Here is a 20832-nt window from a genome sequence, read left to right as displayed (position 1 = left end):
TGGCAGAGTTTGAAGCTGAACCTGTCAGTTGTTCGATGTGTTAAAATGATGACCTAATAAAGATTGAGAGTATTTAAATTATTAATATAAAAAAATAATATCTGTATTTATTTTTGAGTTTTTTTTATGACTTTAACTTGTTTGATTTTAATTTATAATTAGATTTGTACGGTATAAATAGATTGCCTAAATCATTTGCTTTAGTGAATAACTGACGGTGACGCCCGTCAATGATAACGCCGTGATCTCCGATCACGGGCCACCCGTTAACTCTGCCGTTATTCTACCGCGGTTCGGAAAAGATAAGAGATCGACGAAGCTAGCTACCACCGCATCGAGACCGCACCACTTCGCTTTCGAAAACCCTAGAATCTTCCAGGAAGCATTTGGTGTTCTCTCCATTTGCGAGGTTTGTTTGGGGGAACTCCCTCCCGTGCGTAGTCCGATCGGCGTGCTTGGGGTCGACCTGAGATCGGGAGGTATTGTGCTCGTATTTGATCGTTTTGTTTTGGATTGGAGGTGTTGAGCGGTTTTTTCAGGCAGTCTTTTTCAGGAGGGTGTGTGAGAAAGAGCGGATTTTGGAGCAATTAGTGGGGTTTCTGTACGGCGATGCGGTTATTGCTCACTTGTAGCATTATTTCCGGCGAGGAATTCGTGTTCGATCGGTCTTCATTGGTCATGGAATTGCAGGTACTGTCTGATTTTTCTCAGAATCCTCTTCCTTTTTCCTATACAGCTGCAGATCAGGTTAAAGACTCCGCTCTTGATGGTTCTTGTGTACTTTTCTTTTCTTGTTCGACGAAATTTGGATTTTTTTGGTATACTTCCTGGAATGATTCGTTGCGTTGAGTTTTAATTTTCCGCTTAATTTTGAGTTTGTCATCCTGATCCACTTCTGTCTCTGATATTCAAGATTTGAAATTATTGTGTTACCCCCCTTTGATCTCTTTTAAAAGCATAGCATGTGTAGTGAATTTTCTAATTAGCGACTGTTCGTTTTATTGTTCTTCAGACCATTGCTTCGGATGGGAGTTCAGTCAAAATATGATATCATCGCCGTCTCAAAAGAAAAAAAAAATGGTCTTCTTTATGTAGCTTTCAATGCTGAGCTTTCAAATGATTGCAGGATTTTTGAGCTTTAAACAACTCAATTAAGTTTGAGAGAATTTGGCTATTTTGTTGCTTAATTCTTGACAATCTTGGAGGAGAAGAACTTCATTCAGAAACAAATTACAAAAAATGCAGACAAGAGGAAGTGGCTGTGCTGATCCTTCCTCTCATTGGGATCATTTTGATCTCCTTCCTGATTCAGTTGTCCTTCTAATCTTTAACAAGCTTGCAGATGTCCGATCGCTTGGCCGCTGCTCTGCTGTTTGCAAGCGGTTCAATTCCCTTGTGTTTATGGTCCATGATGTCTACATTAAAATCGATCATGTGGTCACTGTTGATGGTAATTTTGATGATCCATATAGCCCATCCTCTCCCAGACAACGGAATCTCGTCTCCAATTTCCTGAAACTGATCCTCGTTTCGCTCCTAAAACCCTTCTACAACATCCACAATGCCAAAGGAAATAACAAACCTGTCTTCCCGCAGCTCTCTCATCACTCCCCTGCACAAGTTCTTAAGGGCTTCACCCATGTCAGGAACCTCCGGATTGAACTCCCTTCCGGTGATGTTGGAACCGAAGAAGGGGTTCTTATCAAATGGAGAGCTGAGTTTGGGAGTACTCTTCATAAATGTGTGATCTTGGGAGGTACAAGGGTCGATGTAAAGCCTGTCTCCTCTGAGCTTGAATCATCTTTAGAAGACGGTGGCAGCATTCCTGAATCATTCTATACTAACGGGGGGCTAAAGCTCCGTGTTGTATGGACAATTAGCTCCCTCATTGCTGCTTCCACGAGGCATTATCTTCTCCGTCCGATTATTATGAACCATCCCACCTTGAAGAGCTTGGTCTTGACGGATGCTGACGGGCAGGGAACCTTGAGCATGGGCGAAGAACAGCTGAAGGAATTCAGGGAAAATCCATTGACACCCTCGGCATCATCAAACAGGACACAAGTGCCAGCTTCAAACATGAAGTTAAAATATTCCCCCTACTTGGAGCTCTCGGGTGGGATGGCATTGCAAGGAGCGACCTTGGTTACAATCAAGCCATCTTCCGATGGAAGCAGCACTGGCAACACTAGGGCTGAGATCGATGCCTTCATCTCTGGATCATTTGACAGCCCATTCAAAACGGCCGTTAAGGCACTGATGAAGCGACGAACATACCTTTTGGAAATGAATGGTTTCTAGATGACTAAATTTGCCAGCATTTTGCACACAGAGGCGAGAAGCAGCATATGGATCCTTTGCACTCTTCCTAAAGTTGCAAATTGTGTGCGATGTTCTGTTGTTTGCATATGTATAGTAATAACGACTATCCATGTAGAAGCCACATGGGATAAATCTGTGTAGTTGATTGTTCCAGCTCTAATCGTATCTTCTGGTAATTCTAGGGTGGAAATGCATGGCGTTGCAGTTAATTTTGTGATATTACTAAGTGGATATATTTAGTTTATGAACTGTTTAGTTTGTGGAAGGAAATCTTTTGCCAACTTTTATAAGTGTTAGGATTTTTACTGTCTGTAACTATTGCTGTGCAACTTGAAGATCCCATGTTATGATCATCTAAGCTGTTCACTTTTGGTGGTTGAGTTTGAGCATTTCGTTGTGTTTGATTAAACAATAAGCATCTTTGAATCACTTCATCGAGTTATTTAAGCTTATAGGATAGCATCGATGTGCCACTAATCATACTTTTATAATTAGAACAAAGACAAAGGGGTAAACCTTCAGAAGATTCAACCGTTGGAGTGGCAAATAGGTCGCACACACCCGTGTAGTTGAAATTGTTTCAATTTAACAGGCAAATGAGATCCTTGATCATGATGCTGTAGAAGATATTAGGAGTATTCAAGCACCACAAGGACGACAAGTCTTTGAACCCTGATCGATCTTCATACGAACCAACACAAGACAACACAACAGGACTGTACTGGATCATCTAGACAAACTTTTTCTATACAAAAAAAAAAAAATTATAACTGATGACTAAAAGGAGGGTACAGAAACATTGTGGCAAAAAAAAATAAAAAAATAAAAATAAAACGCTCGCCTCCAGCGCCCCCGCTGTATCCGACCCAAGATCATCACGAGGGAGGTAAATTACAGCATCTGAGCGAACATGTGACGGACAGGATATAATATGAGGATAGGAGATTTATTCCCCAACTGTCCTGAGGATCAACCCTATGATCTCATTATGGCAACACCCGCCACGTACCAAGTCGGATGATGACATGGGTGGTGAGGAATCAGAGCGGTAAGCCATACGGCGTGTTGCTGGCGGCGCCCTCCAAGCCATAAAGAATCATGGAGACTTCTACCTCATCCTGTCCACCTCTTCCGCATGGAAACACAATCCGGTCACCAAGCTGTCGAATCCGCCTTGGTGAGCGACACCCTCGGCCTTCACCTCCAGAAGCTTACTTGAGGTCGAAAAAGCTTCCACAAAAAATGATCGTGGCTTCTGTAATAAACTCCTCCAGCGTTTCCAGCAGCGGCTGCACGCCGGTGAACATCCTCACTAGGTACCGTCATATAGACCGTGGAAGATGATGAAATAATTTTTCTCATGGTGCTGATTAATTTCTTTCAAGAATGATCCTTGAACGTGCGCTGGCGAGGAAGGATTTGCCAAACTCCTCCGAGGTTACTGGCGGTGTCAAAGAGAGAGATGCCGAGCTGGATCATATTGAGGTCGTAGTACCTTTCCTCCTCTGTGGAGTGATGCGGGTGGAATGGAGGATGCCGGCGACTATCGGAAAGGATGGCCGGAGATAGCTGATCTTCTGCAATTGCTCCAGTAAGTTATGTTTTGACGGTGGTCGCCATGGGAGAAGTCAATATTATTTAAACAGTATATTCTTAACTGAATTTTAAAAATTTTAGTTGGCGATTTCATTGATTTCAAAATTTATAATTTATAATTCAAATTTACTTTTATATAAATATCCATTCTTAAAATTCAGCGTTGCTTCCGTAACTTACCTCTAAATTTTTTCTATACCTTTTTCATTTTATTTAATCAAATTAATTTTATTTTTATTTTTATTTTTATTTTTGAGAAGAGCTATTCTGTACATATACATTATTGCCGTCTAATTATTATTTTAGATGCATCCACTCTTCCAACTATATAGAAGGCAAACCAAATTTTGAAAGATTATTATTTTAAGTCACCAATTATAAAATGAGGAAATGAGAGAGATTAGAAAGAGTTTTTTATAGTGTGAAAGTAACTGATTCAGAATCATTCTTAACTAAATTTAACAAAATATTCACAACTTAATTTCCAAAAATTAAGTTGTTTATTAACAATGTAGTTTAAAACTTATGACTTAATATATTATGGGTCACTTGTTATTAAATTTTTGTTTGGATAATATTAAAAAAAATAATAGTGTAGGACATTTGATTAATATGTATTTTTGTGCAGAAGTTAAAACAAAATTTTACATAATATTTGTTTTCAGGAGTTCTCATTATGAAATATGATTTAAATTTATAGATTCTTTTTAAGATAATATTTGTTCCTTTAATATTTGTTCTCTTATAAAAACTGAAATAAATATATAATATTTACTAGTCCTAACACTTAGTATTCTAGTTTACTTGAGACTCCACAACAATTGCTTATAAGACAAACATTGAGCACATCATATATTAGTTCATAAGTAGCCCTATGAATTCAAAATTTTGAAGATCTTAAGTGACTTTAATTCCATGACATTTTAGAACACAAATTTTCTTTTATATAAATATCAATTCTAAAAATTAAGCATTTCTTTGTTCACTTGCTCTAGGACCGAGTTCAAAATCCAACCGTCCCTTCGGGGCGGTGCGATGATTAAGACATGGGGTGTTGTCACATGAGGTCTTGGGGTCGAAATTCGGCGTGACCGAGCATAACCTCCCCCATGTCTTGATCATTTGCACTAATGGCTAGTAGCCACTCGTGATTTATCTCCTCCGTGTTGGCCTAGAGGACGAGTTGGCGGAGGCGTTGGGACGAGTGAATCGTCTTGTGCCACATGAGTTCAAAATCCAACCGACCAAACCGATGATTAAATTAAAATTGAACAAATTAATTATTTTTTTGAATTAATCGAACCACTCTATTTTTTCAATAAAAATTGAACAGTCGAATTAATAAAATATTAATTAATTTGATAAAAATTAAATTAACTTAACTATGATGATGAATTTCAAAAATCAACATCAATATAATATTGATTTTCAAAAATTAACACCATAGTAATGCAACTCTGATCATTTGATGTCATGTCCCACAACAAGAGATTGATATCCAGTCCGACTCAATGTATAGGTCATTAAGGCCTATGTAATATTGGGACTCATTGATTAAATAATTAAGTAAAGATATTAAAAAAAATAAATTGAGTCATTAATATTAATTAATGATAGCATATATATTAATAAATATCATGCTAACCCATTAATGACATCTTATTAATTAATTCATGATTCCTATTACACGTATTTTATTTACTCATAATTATAATTAGTCAAGATTTTATTTTATTTAATCTTATTTCCTCATTAATTGCACTTAGTCAAAGATTTTATTTTATTTAATTATATATCTTATAAAACTAATAAACTCTTTCCTTCTCAATATCTCTAAAACAATCCTAAGGGTGCGTTTGATTCAAGTCATCATCTATAACCTTAGTTATGTGATTACCAGGTAATCACATAACCAAAGTTATGGGGAATACAACATAACTTATTAGGTGTTTGGTTCAACTAAAATTATACAATTATTTAGTTTTACATTTACTAATTTATACTTTAACTTTTTGAAATAATTTAATTGAATGAAAATCTATTTTATCTCTTCTCTCCCGTGACTTCTCTTCTTCCCTGTCGTTGTTTCCGAACTCCAATCACGAGTCTCTTCCTCATTCGCACGCGCATCCATCAGCCCGACCGCAACCACCGCCGACGCCGCACCTACGTTCTCCACAGGCGTCGCAGGCGGCCACGATCTCGTTGCGGAGCGGGGACCGAAGCTCGCGTGGTCCCTCCGCAAGCCGCCGGCGCCGCCTCCTCCTCAAACCTCCGGCGCCGCCTCCTCCGCAAGCAACCGACACCGGCACCGCCTCCTCTGCAAGCCGCTGGTGCGCCATCTCCACGAAGAACGAACAGGTACAGACCTCGGAGGGGAGAGAAGGCATAGTGATGCCGCGATCGACATCCCTGCTCATCTCCTCTCCAATCAGGTCGCCTGCTCGAGAAAACCCATTGATAGACTCGACGAGCAACCACTTTCTTCATCTGATTTAATAAACTTGTAGCTTTCTTCATCATCACGACATACCTGCCCTGCTTTAAAGTAACCATCTATGAGAAGGTTATATGTAACCAGACAATCCATCAGCTTTCAATTTAATGAACAATTTCCCATCATCCTTTACCTTGCTTTGCTTGCAAAACCCACCAATGAAGGTGTTATACGTCACGATGTTTGACAGAATTCCTTTCTGAGACATTTCGTCGACGGGTTGGAATGCAAAGCAGAAGTCTTGTTCCCTGCAGCACTCCGATATCAAAACGTTGCAAGTGTAGAGATTGGGACAGACTCCACTCTGCTTCATCTCGTCGTACATCTCAAAACCAAGAGTAGGGAATCCGTTGCTGAAGTAGCCGCTAATCATGACGGTGTAAGTGAACTTGTTGGGGGACACGCCCCCGCCTTTCTTCCGGTCGAACAATCGCTTCGCGGCATCAAAGCTGCCTCTTTTATAGCACCCGTCAATCAAGCTGGTATAGATGACCACACTGGAAGCCTCGCAGCTGGCCTCGAACTCGTCCAGCAAAATGAAAGCTTAGTTGAAGAGTTCGGCGTCGCAGAGGCTAAATTGTGTTCGTCGTGAGGCATCCGAGTCCTAGCTTTGCGGAAGAGTGAGGAGGCGGTGTGGAGGAGGTCAGCATCAAGGAGGAGGCGGCGGTTGAAGGTGGCGGGATGAGGGGTGAGGCCGCGGCGGAGCATGTGGTGGAGGTAGAGGGCGGGCGAGTGAGGATCGTGGGATGAGTCTTTAGTAGTCGACGAGGTGACGGAGGACAAGGGCGGAGGTGGAAGGGTCTAAGATCGGATAGGTTTTGATAAGCTGTTGGAGAAGAACGAAGGGCTTACGGGTCGTAACCATTATTTCCCACTACGAAGATGAGGAGGAGGCGTGAAGGTGCGGTTGGTGTCGGAGCTGGTTGCGGGCAAAGGCGATGATTGCCATGCCGACCAGCGACCAAGGAGAGGATCTGAGGGTAATTTTGGAAGAAAAATATTGATAACCCCGGAATCGTGAAAAACCTAAGCTTTCCAAGGTTTTTTTATTCCGGGTTATATTCCCTGATTGCTGACGTGGCGGGAATGTTGTATTACCGGGAATCACTGATTACTTAAATCAAACAAGGTTGTTGTTGATAACTTACCAAGGTTATCATTGATAACCCCCAACAAAACACATCCTAATTATTCTTTTACCAATGCTTCGTGCCTATTTCTTTTCTCCTCATTAATTTTGTATGTTTATATTACCTCGCCGATGTCTTTTTTCTTTTCTCATCAATAATTTTGTACGTTTATGGTCTCTCGCCAATGATACTTTGAGAGAACGTCATTTTCCTCCCTCGCTGATAATATTTCTTTCTCACTTTTTCTTTTTCTTCATCGATAATAACATGAATCAGAGATTTTTTTTATCCATAAACATAAAGTAAAATACTTCAAAAAAAATCAAAATTAAAATTAATAAATTTTTATTTACGTTCAATGTCTCAAAAAGATTAAATAATTTAATAATATTTTAAAAAATTATCTAAATATTAGCGAGAAAACTAAATTTTATATAAAATAATATTTTATTTTTTAAAAAATAAATTAATTTTTTTTAACCGGTCATTCTCAATCCCAAATTCAAATAGATTTTTTTTAAAATATATTAAAGGATTCTTTTTAATTTATTTTTGTCTAGGGCCTTGGGAATCTTGAGACTACCCTGTTGATATCGGCATTGCTTTCAAATTCAAAATTCAAAAACAATCAGCCTTAGTAGTATAGTAATTGCCACATAAAATCAATATTTTTATTCCCAACATAAACAGTATACTGTTTTCATGGTTTAAACAAATTAAATCGTGTTCACTTAAATTAAAGGTTGATGATTGCAGCATAATTCTAATCTTCCTGATAGTAATTTGAGTGAATTCATATCCCTAAAATTTGACTTGATATCTATCCTCAATTTCATTCTCAGTTCCAATTTCATCTCTACTGAAATGGATTATAAGGGATGAGTGATTTGGAAGTCACTCAGAAGTAAGAGATAAAATACAAATGCTATAGTTATTAAAAAGCAATATTTTTCAGTAGTAAAATAATAAGAATCTCATAATGTAGACACTAAAATTAAATCATGTTCATTATAGCTTAAACTGATATCATCCATCTAGAATTATTCCTTGTATAGGAGAGGTCAGTAATTAGTAATAATTCAGTAATCTTCAGTGTTCATAATACGTATCCCTACTATTTAGTTATTAATTTAATATCCAAAATCCAGTAATGACAGTAATCAGTAATAATCTAGCAATCAGTAATAATAGTAGTGAAACAAAATAATTTTTAGAAAATAAAACTATCACTTTCAGAACTTAAAATTTCCATATAATCCCATTTGTTGCACTCCTTAGAAATTGATACAGCGGTGACTTCTCTTTACTTGTCAAAATAATTCTATCAGGAATTTGACTTCTCTTACTTTGAAGATTTTCCTTCAATAGGTATATAATTATTTATAAAGATGAAGTTTTGATTTTCCACTAACCCCTTATCTCCACATCCCTATATCCCACAAACTCCATTATCTTCATATCCCCATAATCCTACTAACTCTATTATCTCCACGTACCCATAATCCTACTAACCAAATTAAGAGTTTTAAAATCAAAATCAAACCAAATTATTCAAAATAATTGATATTTAAAAAAAACTAAAATAAAAAAATTAAACTTTTAAATTCAATCAATTTAGTTGGCTAATTTGATTTAACCACCACTTTTATTAACCCTACTCGTTCTTCATCCTTTTAAAAATATTCTAATTGCTCTTATTATTTATCTTCTCCGATTATAAGTTATTGTGATAAAAGGTGAATACGCTCGTCCCCAGCGCCCCCACCAATCCGTCCCAAGGTCAACACGGAGAAGGTAAATCACGGGTGGCTACTAGCCTTTAGAATATTGACTAGTACATAAGGGAGATATTTACCTCGGCTTTGCCGAGATTCGAACCCTAGGTCTCATTATGGCAACACCTCATACGCTAGCCACTAGATCCATCCGAGGGGACTTCTCCGATAGTAAGTTATGCTCTCACAAGTGGACGGCGGCTGCCATCAAAGCGATCAAATAATTTCTCTTGATTAGAACGGAATGAAGAAATGATATCATCTTTATAATTTATATATAGTGCGTATGTAGGTCCCCTCGGATGGGTCTAGTGGTTAGCACATGAGGTATTGCCACAATAAGGTCTGGGGTTCGAATCTCGACAAAGCCGAGGTAAATACCTCCCTTATGTGTTAGTCACTATTCCAAAGGCTAGTAGCCGCCTATGATTTACCTCCTCCTTGTTAACCCTGAGACGTACGAATTGACGAGCATGCTGAGGACGAGCACGCATTCACCTTTTTGCCATCTTTTTGCCCTAATATATAGTGCGTATGTTGACTGCCAAACATTCGTAACTAGAATTTAACAAAATATTCTTTAACTTAATTTTCAAAATTTGAGAATTATATGGTAGATTATCGACTTTTGTTCACATGAATGTAAGCGGTCTAATATTTGATTGCTTGACTAGTGAGGAAAGAAGTAAATCAAATCTCCCAATATTTGTTTGATTAAATCAAATTTAACAATCGAAGATAAATTGATTTATATCTCTTCATATAACTTAATTAATTTTACTATAATATTTGATTAATTAATGTCCCCATGGACTGACATAGATAAATCTAGGATTGATTCCTAACGAATACGAATTAGCTCACACCTTTATACGACTCTTGTTACTAGGTGAATTCCTCCATAATTTATCTAGCCTATATCTAGATGGAGGGCCAATATTAATAAACCGTCTTTAAAAAAAAATCAAAACGTTATCATTTTTATCAGAAACATTTAATTTATTAAAGAAGTTGGCTGTCTGTCCAATTCTATTGTTTTTTCATTTCCCATAATATTTTAGCCATGAATTTACCTTTAAAAAACCATAAAAATGAATTTACAATGGTGAAAATTATAAAATTTATTTCACTTCCAATTGAATATTTTAAACATTTAAATGTCTAAAGATATATTTATTAGTCATAAAGCACCTTCATGCAAATGAGCTTGCAACACCTGAAATTTACTTTTTTATATATAAAATAAAGATATCAATTGAATGTGAACTTTTCATGAAATGGAGAATACGATCGTGTCACCATTTGTTAGAAATTAAACCCACCACACATTTCCTTGTTGCTCGTTGTACAGAAGATATTACTTTTCAAGCACAATGACAGTGTAAAAAACACGAGAAGCAGTTGAAATCACTGCAGAAGGTTGTTTGAGGAACCACATTGATCAGGGCATTACGGTGGTGGTGAGGATTGGAACACAAACATTTCAAGCAAACGTGAAGCAAATCAAATTAACTAAAACATCTGCAAAAATGACGGCGAGGCAGCTTTGTTTTGGTGGGAAATGCTCATCTCGTAGCACTCATCCATCCGCTCGAGGAAGAAACTAGTCACAAGTAGCACTTACACAGTAGAAAATGTCACCACTACCAATTGGTTGGCATAAAAATTTAGTTTGACGTGTTGATTTCTTTTCCATGATCTTCATTAATGGTTCTTTGCAACCTCCTCAACCAAATATCATGATTGAGGGGATATGGAGTTCTACATAGCGTATCAACATAATCTGCAAAAGCTTTCAGGATGGCTGAGATATCCCCCAGCTTCTGCTGTATGACCCTTTTCGATAGAGACTGTTCTCTCCAGTAAAGTGCAGACTCAACTGAATCCATCTCTGGGAATTCTCCACCGCATGAGTAGTATAGCAAGTAGATGAGACTTTCTGCATCAGATGAAGCGCACAGCTTTCCTTCTTGTAGAGCACATGTGGAGGAAAATAAAAGATTCAATGGTGGGCGATCCCTATCTTCAAGAACAGCATGACCCCATCCAATCAGGCAAAAGAATGGATGCCTCCCACCATCATTTACAAGGATGACATTCTCTGGACGGATGTCACCATGTCTTATTCCGGCCGAAGATGCAATGGCAAGAGCAGATAAGCAGTCATGACAACATCGAAGAGCTTCTTCAGGTCCAAATAGGCCATTTCTTCTCAAATTACAAACAGTTTCACCCACAGGAGAAGTCACAAGGATTGGGGTGCCACACCAAGGATGGCTGCAAATTCCACCTGAGACAGATTTATTACACTGCCCAGAATGAATCATTCTTCCGGATGCAATGATTTGAGGAAGATATTGACTGGCTAAACCTCTTTGTTTCATTACAGTCAACACCTTAGTTTGTCGTTGGACCTGGTACCATAGATCCATATCCTCCCAAGCAGATTCTAAATTAGAAGTGATGGAACCAACATAAAGCATAAGTTTCTCTCCCGGTTCTTCCACGGGAGTGACAATATAGATTTGAACATCCTCATCACTTATTATTTCAACCATCTCAAAACCCTTTTGACGCTCTGAGTCTTCCATCCATACAACTGATCCTTTTGTTAGCTTCAGAGATTCTTCAGAATTAAGCTTTATGGATTCTTCATGGACTTCTACAATTTCGGGGGAACGACTTCGTTGCTGGAACTGGAATAAACCAGCACCATTAACATGCACATCAACTAATTGCCTTTCAGTTCTACGATTCTGAAGACGAGAACTATGTCCTGTGGCCAAATCCTCAAGTTGATGTTTTGGCATACCACAAAACTGAACCATACAATGAAAGGTTGCAAGAAGAACCTGTAGAGTGCCAATATCACCCCAGTTGGCATTCCCAAGCTTGTTCCAGATGCGGTCAATTGGTGAAACTGAGACTTTGGCATGTTTCTCAATCCATTTGCCAGCAGATTCATAGACATCACTACCATCAAAATCTATCTTACTAACATCGCCTTCAACTTTTACTACCCCGCCATATTGTGAATCGACAAGAAGCAGAAATACACAGTTTGCATTATGGGACACAGTAGTTGACTTGCTAAGGCTTCTAGCTAACAGCACTCGGACTGCGAAGAAAAGTGCTTCTCCAAGAATAGATGAAGAAGGCCGCTGATCATTCTGCACTGACATACCAACATCAGGCCTCAATAAAGTCAACTCAATAATTTGATCCCATTTGCCACGGTAATCCTTATTGTTTTTTAGCAAAATAGCAGTTGCACAAATACCTTCAAGCTTTCCTCTAGCAATAGCCTTTTCAGCAGGATAAAATTTTGAACTCGTGCTGTGTATACAAGCTACAGAGAAAGGCACTGGTTCATCATAACTCCAAAAAGTCTCCCACAATCCCTTGACGCTAGCATGTAAGAAATCTTCAATGGCAAGATGTGCTGTCGCTTCTACCACATCAGATGTTGATGCATAAACAGCACTAGGCATTCGTATCAATTGCTGAAATGCAACACCTTCAAGTGCATAATCAAAATTTTGAAGTTCTCCAAGTTCGAATGGAACATCAAAAATTGGCTTCGTGAATTCTGACTCATTAGATGTTCCTGAAAGCCAATCTTCAAGTTTTGCTGTCAAAATTTCACTATCTACAAATTTCCTAAGAAAATCCTTGTAACTGGAAGATGATGAACCCTGTGGTCTAACTCTTGATGGCACACTAGGTCTTTTAGGCACATACCCAACTGAGTTACGATCTTGGTCCGGAGACCAACCTGGCAACAATAATGGGTAGGAAATGCACAAGCATTAGAATGAAAGAGTAGAGCTAGATTTCCACTAACAGATCAAAAACAACTTAACATGGACAAAATATTTGAACTAACAGTATCACATTATACAGATCCCAGGATCCTTTTTGCACCAGAAGATTGGTTAAAAATACAAGAAACTCTTAAGAGTAATAACTATTTTTCATAGATAATATTTTTAATATCATGTCAAAGACAATTGCATAAATATAAAGTGACTGCACGACCTAACTACAAACTTAACATTTCAAGAATAAGAACAGAAAGATTGTTCAACAAATTGTCCATTAGCTACCATTCTCCCATTGAGAAAGTATTTTGAAAAAGATAATATAAATAGATTTATATACACAAACCTTAAACATAGAGTTTGTGGGTGTTGCTGATGTATACACCAGAGTACATCCGTCAAAAAAAGTTAGAACAGTACATGTATTACCCTGAAACGGAAAGATACCTCCTAACCAAACATTGCAAGAATAGTATGAACATCCATGAAATTTCTAACATGGATAGGAGAACAATACCAATACCTGAAGTATAGAGAATGAGGATGTCAAACCCCTGTTGAAATGATGGTAATGAAATGTGGCCACTCCAAAGAAAGACATGTTGATGAGATAAATATAACAAATTGAGATTTTTATTTCATTGTCATTACTAGTGTTCATTTGTTTTTATTTCAAATGCAAAGTAGAAATTATCCACTAACATTTAATAATTTTATCAAGATAGTAGGACCTCAAAATCGTTGGTATATTGTTTGAGTCTACATTATAATTGATAAGATATCAGTCCATAGTATGCTGTCCAAATTTAACAAGTTCAATAAGAAAATTTTAGAGAGGACCTCTGCACGCAAAAAAAAAATGCTGATGATCTTAAATGCCCTTCTGCAAACACCAAAAAAATGTCAAATACCACCAGTATCTTTCTGTCCAAATGGAATTCCCATATTTACAACGAAGCAAAACCCTAATTTTTGGTGACTCCTGTTGCGAAAATATCTGACAAGACACTTCAATTCCTTATAAGGTCCTACCTTTCTTTTCTGATCCAATTGGTTATCAAGATAAACAAACTATGTTGCCCTTAGTTCTTTGTTCATCTCCCAACCATCATGCCTTTTTCATTCCTATCTGGTGTAGTTTAAGGAATCCATGAGATATTGTGGTCAATTTCCATATTAAATAATATATATAAAAGACAGCTGATATTTAGACCACATATTTAATCCTCCTTCCTATTGTATTTATTGATCTAATTATTTCAGGTTTAGATTGATGGCGAACTTTGGATCGGTTTCTCAACAAAAGGGATTATTGTTGCTCCAAATCTACCTTTGTATCTCATGATGTCAAGGTTATCGGTAGGCCTGGGCATGGCTAGAGTTGTGATATCATAGTGTGGGCACAAATTCGCAATGGAAAAAAAATACACTGACGTCAAGCGAAAAATAAAGTCAGGGCGAAGCAACAAAACAGCCCAAGCATCCATCCCAGCAACCAGTACCCACAGCACTAAAAGTAAACCACAATTCGGTCATGGAATCTTCAAATTTCCGTCCCCGAATACGGATAGACCATACGAGGCAGTACAGATCGGCGGATCTAACAAATACCTACGATTTCCCATATGAAACGTACGAGAATTTAACGAAAAACGATGCCCAACCTTCCATTTAAGAGAAGCTGTGGATCAGAAATGGGTAAGGTGATTAGGGCTTCTTGCGCGGCAGAAAGGGAGAGGAGAAGGAGAGCATCACTCGTCGTCGTCACCTCCAGAGAAGTAGAAGACGAAGTAACAGTTGTTGGAGTTCGTCTTCGTCTTCTTCCAGCTCGTCCTCCACCTCCTCCTCCTCCTCCTCTCTCTCCCTTTCCTTGCTCTCCGCCGTCGCTCGTCGTTTACTGTTCGTTTGTACTTGTTATACTTCAAAAAAATCAAAAGAAAATTCAGTTAATCCTCCTTTTTTTATTCTCTTAAATAAAATTAATTGATCTCCCCTGACCTTCTTAAATTACTGGATCCCTTTACTCAATTTCTACCTGCCTTTTAAATGGACAAAATGCTCTGGGTCCTCTGCAAACACCGAAAACATTTATCGATATCAACCACTGCGGGCCCACTTACGCCTTTATAGAGCAGGTGCATTTGCGGGTGACTGAGGTCTACAAGGAAGGAGATTTTACTGAATATGTCGAACACGTGAACCAATTGACCCACACCGAGACCCACAAATCACCTTCCCACGTTACTGGGGCCCCACCATGGACGGACGCACACGAGAGTCAGGGAATTATGGAACCTTAAAAGGGATGCCGTTAATACTCGAGACTCGCCCGGCCTACCCGTCAAAAGAATGGTCAAAGCGATGGGTAAAAAAAGAACATGTTTGACCTCCTCATCATTTTCACCTCCAGGTTTCTTTTTGCCAGAAAAAGGATATTTGAATTTTAAATTATTTTAACTCAAGGAATTATTGCCTGCATTCATTTCTGCACTGCTAGTGGAAGTATTTAATAACTATTATTCGAAAAAACTTTATTATGCTTTTTTTTTATTATTTTAAAACTTTATTATTTTTAATTCATAAAGCTTTGGTTTGAGCTATTCTAGTGTGTACTGCATTGATTGAAATGGTCGATTGAATGTCACTGAATTCAAGGGGAGTTTGTCATTTATGGGAAAAAAGAACATATTATTAAATGTCACTGACTTTATCTGTTCTGTTCTTTTGTTTAATAGAAATCTTTAGATGGTTAGTTTACGTTTTTTGATATATGTGATGAATTTTTTAGTAAAATATTTTAAAAATAATAATTAATCAAATTAGTTAAGGTCGAGTCTTACCGACGTAGTCCCATGAAAATTTCTCACCTTTAACCAAAATCTTCAAAGCATTAAGGGAGAGTGATAAAGAGGCTATTTTTAAAATTTGACAAATGTAAATGACTTATATACAAATTGTTAGTTGAGATTATGAACAATAACGACAAAATATAAGAATTCAGATTCGCAGTTATTATTATTATTTTTATCCGGTAGCAATAAGGCCTTCACTCCAAAATTAATGAGATCTTAATACTTATATTAAAAAAAAATAAAAAAATAAAGATTATTTTTAATAAATGTTCAGACGCAGTTTTAAAAATTTTTAAATTTATTATAATAAAAATCAAAAGGACGGCTCAAATAATATAAATCATCTAAAGAACAGTTGCTTTTTTAAAAAATCAAAAAATTACCCATGAGATATTTTATTCCAACTTCCGAGATATTCTTACTCCTACCCCTATTATAGTTGTTGATAGGACGATTCTATAGTTACTATATAAGTATACGGTAATTCTTGTTGGTCAGAATCTGACCAACTAGAATTTTTTTATCCTCCAATTAGAATGCATGCATGTACATGCATGCAATTAATGCATACAGATGATATTACTAAAATACCCATGTATACACTTGCATGTATTAATTTTAACTGATCAGATTCTGGCCATTTAGCATTACCCATAAGTATAATATTTAATATAATACTGTAATATTGTAGTCGATATACTGTTTTTAAATAATTTTAATTAATTTAAATAATTTTGATAAAAATTAAATAATTTTGAACTAAGTTTATAAAGAGTATTTTGATATAATATTAATGTTTAGAGTTCAGGTTTAAAATTTTTGAATTTAACTATAACAGTTTTAAAATTATTTTTACTAATTTAAAATAATTTTGATAAAATTTAAATAATTTTAATTTTGATTAAAGTCAAATAATTAATTTTTCATATTTTAGCAACTTGTTATTAAGCAGCTTTTATACTTTGTAGTAGCTACCGTATGTAAATGCTATATAGTTATATCTAAATTTTAAATCTTAAAATTTAGATCTTTAAATTATAAATTTTTATATCAAAATATTCTTTATTAATTTAATCAAATTATTTTAAATCAGTTGTAATAGATACAGAGTAGTTTCTACGTGTAACTATTGAGAATATCCCTGATTGTTATTATACATGAGCCATGAGTGTGACCCTTGGCTATCGATCGTGGATGTATCCCTTAGCTAATGCCGTCTAATGTGTCAAGCTTGTTGGCTCGAGGAGTCGAGGTGGTGAGCGAAGCACGACGTCAAGCAAAAGAAATAGAGAGATAGAAGCAGTTGAAAAATATTTCACAGGTCATTTTTTTAAAAATAAATATAATCACAGCTAAATCTATATGTGAGATCATTATTCCATACATATAGATGACCATGGATCCTCATCCCACTATAAGATCGTGGAACAACGACGGAATTAGAATTTAATTTCCTCGTCAATTTAGCTACTAATATATAATATTCCAATCGAATTATAATTCAAATACTACATTAGCCTTGAAATCCTAATGGCAGCATGGCCTGCACCTTTGTCACCCCTAAATCCTAAACTAGCAACCAAATTATAATTTGGTATAGCGACCTACTACAAGAATACGATGAAATTAACTACAAAATTTAATTTCGTCGCCAATGTAGCTAATGATGTTAGAATGTATACTAAAAGTCTAGTTTTTTATAAATATTTATTTTATAAATAAATAATCACATTAGTCCAATGTTTACATTTATATGCTAAGTGTAGTTGTTCAATTAATTTATATGGTAGATAACATGATATGTGGTGTCACACACAGAAGATCATGTTATCAATTTCTTATAAATTATAAACAGTAGCTCACGACTAAGATGGAAAAGAACAAACCATTGGAATAGTCGTAGTGTAATTTGGTATTAGTTTATCTTAACTATAAAATTACACTAGTATACTCTGAGTGTATTGAGCATGACCATTTAAGGTAAGTTCTTTTTATACTGATTGCATAAAAGAACAAGACATTTGTTACATGATATAATAACAAGCACATATACTCAAAATTCATTTCTTTAATTTATCAAAGGGTGTGATTTAGTTCAATAAATCAATGGGCCCGATAAGTTGGGAAATAGTATTATTTATATGGTGTGTTGTTGATTATAGAATAAAATTGTGTCCTAGTAATCTAGGTTAATAATGTCACCAAGAAGAGCTCATAAGGATTGTCATGTAAACCCTGTAGGTAGACTTAGTCCGACATGATGATATGGTTGAGTGGTACTACTTTTGGACTAGATATTAATTAAGTGAGTTGTCAGTAACTCATTTAATTAGTGATCATTCTATATCTTAAACACAGGGAGACTAATACATTCATGATAAGAAGGAGTCCAAAATGTAATTTGGGATTGGTGCGGTAATTTAATAATAATTCTTTAGTGGTATGAATTATTATTGATGAAATTAAGTTGGGTGTTCGATGCGAACACGGGAAGCTTAATTTCATCAGGAGACCAAAATCAATTCTTCCTCTCGGTCCCTATCGTAGCCTCTTATTTATAAAGTATTATACCCACTCATACCCACCTTCTCACCCACCTTAAGGTGGTCGGCCAAGCCTAGCTTGGAGCCCAAGCTAGGGCCGACCAAACCAAGGTGAGTTGATTTCATTAGGTGGCTGGCCCTAGCTTGAACCCAAGCTTGGTGTGGCCGACCACATTAAAATAAAAGGATTTTATTTTTTAAAATCTTTTCTTATGTGGAAGCCATGATTTTTAAAAGAGAATTTAAAATTTAAATATTTCCTTTTATAGTTTTCTACAAAAGATTAAGAGAAAAGTTTGATATATTTCCTTATTTGTAGTTAAAAAGAAGATTTTAATTTTTGAGAAAATTTTCTTTTTTTTGTAACCATCCTCATGATTTTAAAAGAGAGTTTTAAAATTAAATATTTCATTTTATAGTTTCTACAAAAGATTAAGAAAAGATTTGATATCTTTCCTTATTTGTAGATTGCAAGGAAGATTTTAATTTTAGAGAAAACTTTCCTTTTTTGTAAATCATCCACATGTTTTAATAGAGAAATTTTAATTTATAAAAGTTTCCTTTTATGACCAACCATGAAGGGAATTTTCAAAAGAAAAATTTTTATTTAAAAATTTTTGAAAACAAATTAGAAAGTTTTAATTTTGTGTTTTAAAACTTTCCTTGTTTAGAGGGATTAAGGTGGCCAGCCATATATAGTTTGAAAGGGAAATTTTATTAAACTTTCCTTTCATTGGCAAAGAGAATAAGGAAGTTTTAATAAAACTTTCCTTATTTGTCAAGACCAAGGAATATAAAAGAGAGGGTAGAGGTGCCTCACCTCATAACAATATCTCTTCTATTATTCCTCTCTTCCTTGGTTGGTGGTCAACCCCTCTCTTCCTCTCCCTCTCCTATTCTTCTTCCTTGGCCGGCGACATCTTCATCTCAAGGAGCTTGGTTGGTGGCCGGATCTTGCTAAAGGAAGAAGGAGAGATAGGAGGTCTTGTTTCTTAGCATCCCTTGGAGCTTGGTGATGGTTGAACCTCATCTTCTCTTGGAGTTCTTGTGGTGGCCGAAACTTGCTTGGAGAAGAAGGAAGCTTGGGTGGTTTTCGTCTCGGTAGATCGTCACCCACATGACGTCCGAGATAAGAAGAGGAATACGATAGAAGATCAAGAGGTTGTTGCTTACAAAGAAATGTATAACTAGTAATTCTATTCCGCATCATACTAGTTTTCTTTGTATAGATTTTGAAATATCAAACACAAGAGGCATATGATTCTAGGTTTCAAATTTGTGATTCTAGTTTGTGTTCTTTTTTTTTTTGTGATCTTGTGATTTGATTGTTCCTTTTGATTAAACCTAGGGTTACTATAAGGAAATTAAATATTAAATTTCGTTGAAAGGTTTTGTCTAGGAAGTGATGGATGCTCCCATACCCAAGAAGACCTAGTGCCTCGCTATGTTTAACCTGGAAGCCAATATTTGAAATTAATATTTAATTGAATTTGTAACATGAGTGAATTTGGATCAATAATGTTAAGTATCATTTGTGATCCAAGTCTAAACCTCTAAGAACAGATAAGTTAAATTTAGAATCAATAATGTTAAGTTCTGTCTGCGATTCCTAATTTAATTTCTAAAGAACACAATAGGTTGTTAGGAATGGTTCAAGACTTGTACAAAATTTTTATACAGGGGAACCGGTACGATATTCCGAGTATCAACCAACAAATGATGTATAATATGTTGGATGTAAGTGATGTGAATGGAGAAGAGATGGAAGAGGAAAGAGGTTATATTGTGAATGAGACTTTAGTCCTACATGTTGGAGCAATCTAGGTGCCCTAAGTTTTGATGTTTGGGCAAAGATTTAAGTTAGGTTTATTGTTGTATTTGATATGCATTGTGAGTGTGCAGGATATAGGTACAACAAGGAAAGTCCAAGGGTGAGTCTTGGCGGTGTAAGTCCAAGCATGTAGTCTTGGCAACGTAAGTCAAGTGTGATCTTGGCAAAGGAGGAAAGTCCAAGGATGAGTCTTGGCGGTGTAAGTCTAAGCATGTAGTCTTGGCAACGTAAGTCCAAGTGTGACTTGGCAATGGATGAAGTCGCGGAGGCGCGACCTCTTGGTAAAGGAAGACCCGACAACAATGATAAGGCCGATGGAAGCTCCAGAAGGCAATACGTGAAGGATGGGGAGGCATCCGAGGGACGCAAGGCTGATGGAGGAGGCTAGAAGGCTAGGTCTAGATTGGTCGGGCGAGAACGAGTTGTTAGAGTCTATACTAAAAGCCTAGCTTTTGGTATAAACAT

At 36.5% G+C, this 20832-nt stretch overlaps 3 protein-coding genes across 5 annotated transcripts; 1 reads left to right on the top strand and 2 right to left on the bottom strand.

Moving 5' to 3' along the window:
* Positions 1 to 303: 303 nt before the first annotated feature.
* Positions 304 to 2699, top strand: LOC122038895 (F-box protein At4g18380-like). Of its 3 annotated transcripts, none has more exons than XM_042598862.1 (3): positions 304 to 479; positions 554 to 690; positions 1013 to 2699. In XM_042598862.1, the coding sequence occupies exon 3, from the start codon at positions 1240 to 1242 to the stop codon at positions 2299 to 2301; it is 1062 nt and encodes a 353-aa protein (XP_042454796.1). In that variant the 5' UTR covers positions 304 to 479; positions 554 to 690; positions 1013 to 1239; the 3' UTR covers positions 2302 to 2699. The 3 variants fall into 3 exon arrangements, with proteins under 3 accessions (XP_042454796.1, XP_042454798.1, XP_042454797.1); XM_042598864.1 differs by having other exon boundaries at positions 544 to 690; XM_042598863.1 differs by having other exon boundaries at positions 540 to 690.
* Positions 2700 to 5869: 3170 nt separating this feature from the next.
* On the bottom strand, positions 5870 to 7335 carry LOC122013814 (pentatricopeptide repeat-containing protein At1g62720-like). Its single transcript, XM_042570042.1, has 2 exons — positions 6549 to 7335; positions 5870 to 6456 (listed from the first exon to the last, which is right to left on the bottom strand). Exons 1-2 carry the CDS (start codon positions 6786 to 6788, stop codon positions 6085 to 6087), a joined length of 612 nt encoding a protein of 203 aa, XP_042425976.1. The 5' UTR covers positions 6789 to 7335; the 3' UTR covers positions 5870 to 6084.
* Positions 7336 to 10666: 3331 nt separating this feature from the next.
* On the bottom strand, positions 10667 to 15064 carry LOC122038894. The gene is made up of 2 exons (XM_042598861.1): positions 14806 to 15064; positions 10667 to 13095 (listed from the first exon to the last, which is right to left on the bottom strand). Exons 1-2 carry the CDS (start codon positions 14810 to 14812, stop codon positions 10988 to 10990), a joined length of 2115 nt encoding a protein of 704 aa, XP_042454795.1. The 5' UTR covers positions 14813 to 15064; the 3' UTR covers positions 10667 to 10987.
* Between the last annotated feature and the right edge of the window lie 5768 nt (positions 15065 to 20832).

The sequence above is a fragment of the Zingiber officinale genome, chromosome 1A, assembly GCF_018446385.1.
Source record: "Zingiber officinale cultivar Zhangliang chromosome 1A, Zo_v1.1, whole genome shotgun sequence".
Taxonomy (NCBI): Eukaryota; Viridiplantae; Streptophyta; class Magnoliopsida; order Zingiberales; family Zingiberaceae; genus Zingiber; species Zingiber officinale.
Note: the sequence above shows the minus strand (reverse complement) of the source record. Positions and strands in the feature narration are given on the sequence as shown.

Coding starts and splice junctions, on each gene's coding strand:
- LOC122013814 (XM_042570042.1), bottom strand. CDS start 6,788: ATGATTAGCGGCTACTTCAGCAACGGATTCCCTACTCTTGGTTTTGAG. Junction 6,457..6,548: donor GGTTTTGCAAGCAAAGCAAG/GTAAAGGATGAT, acceptor ACTTTAAAGCAG/GGCAGGTATGTCGTGATGAT.
- LOC122038895 (XM_042598862.1), top strand. CDS start 1,240: ATGCAGACAAGAGGAAGTGGCTGTGCTGATCCTTCCTCTCATTGGGAT.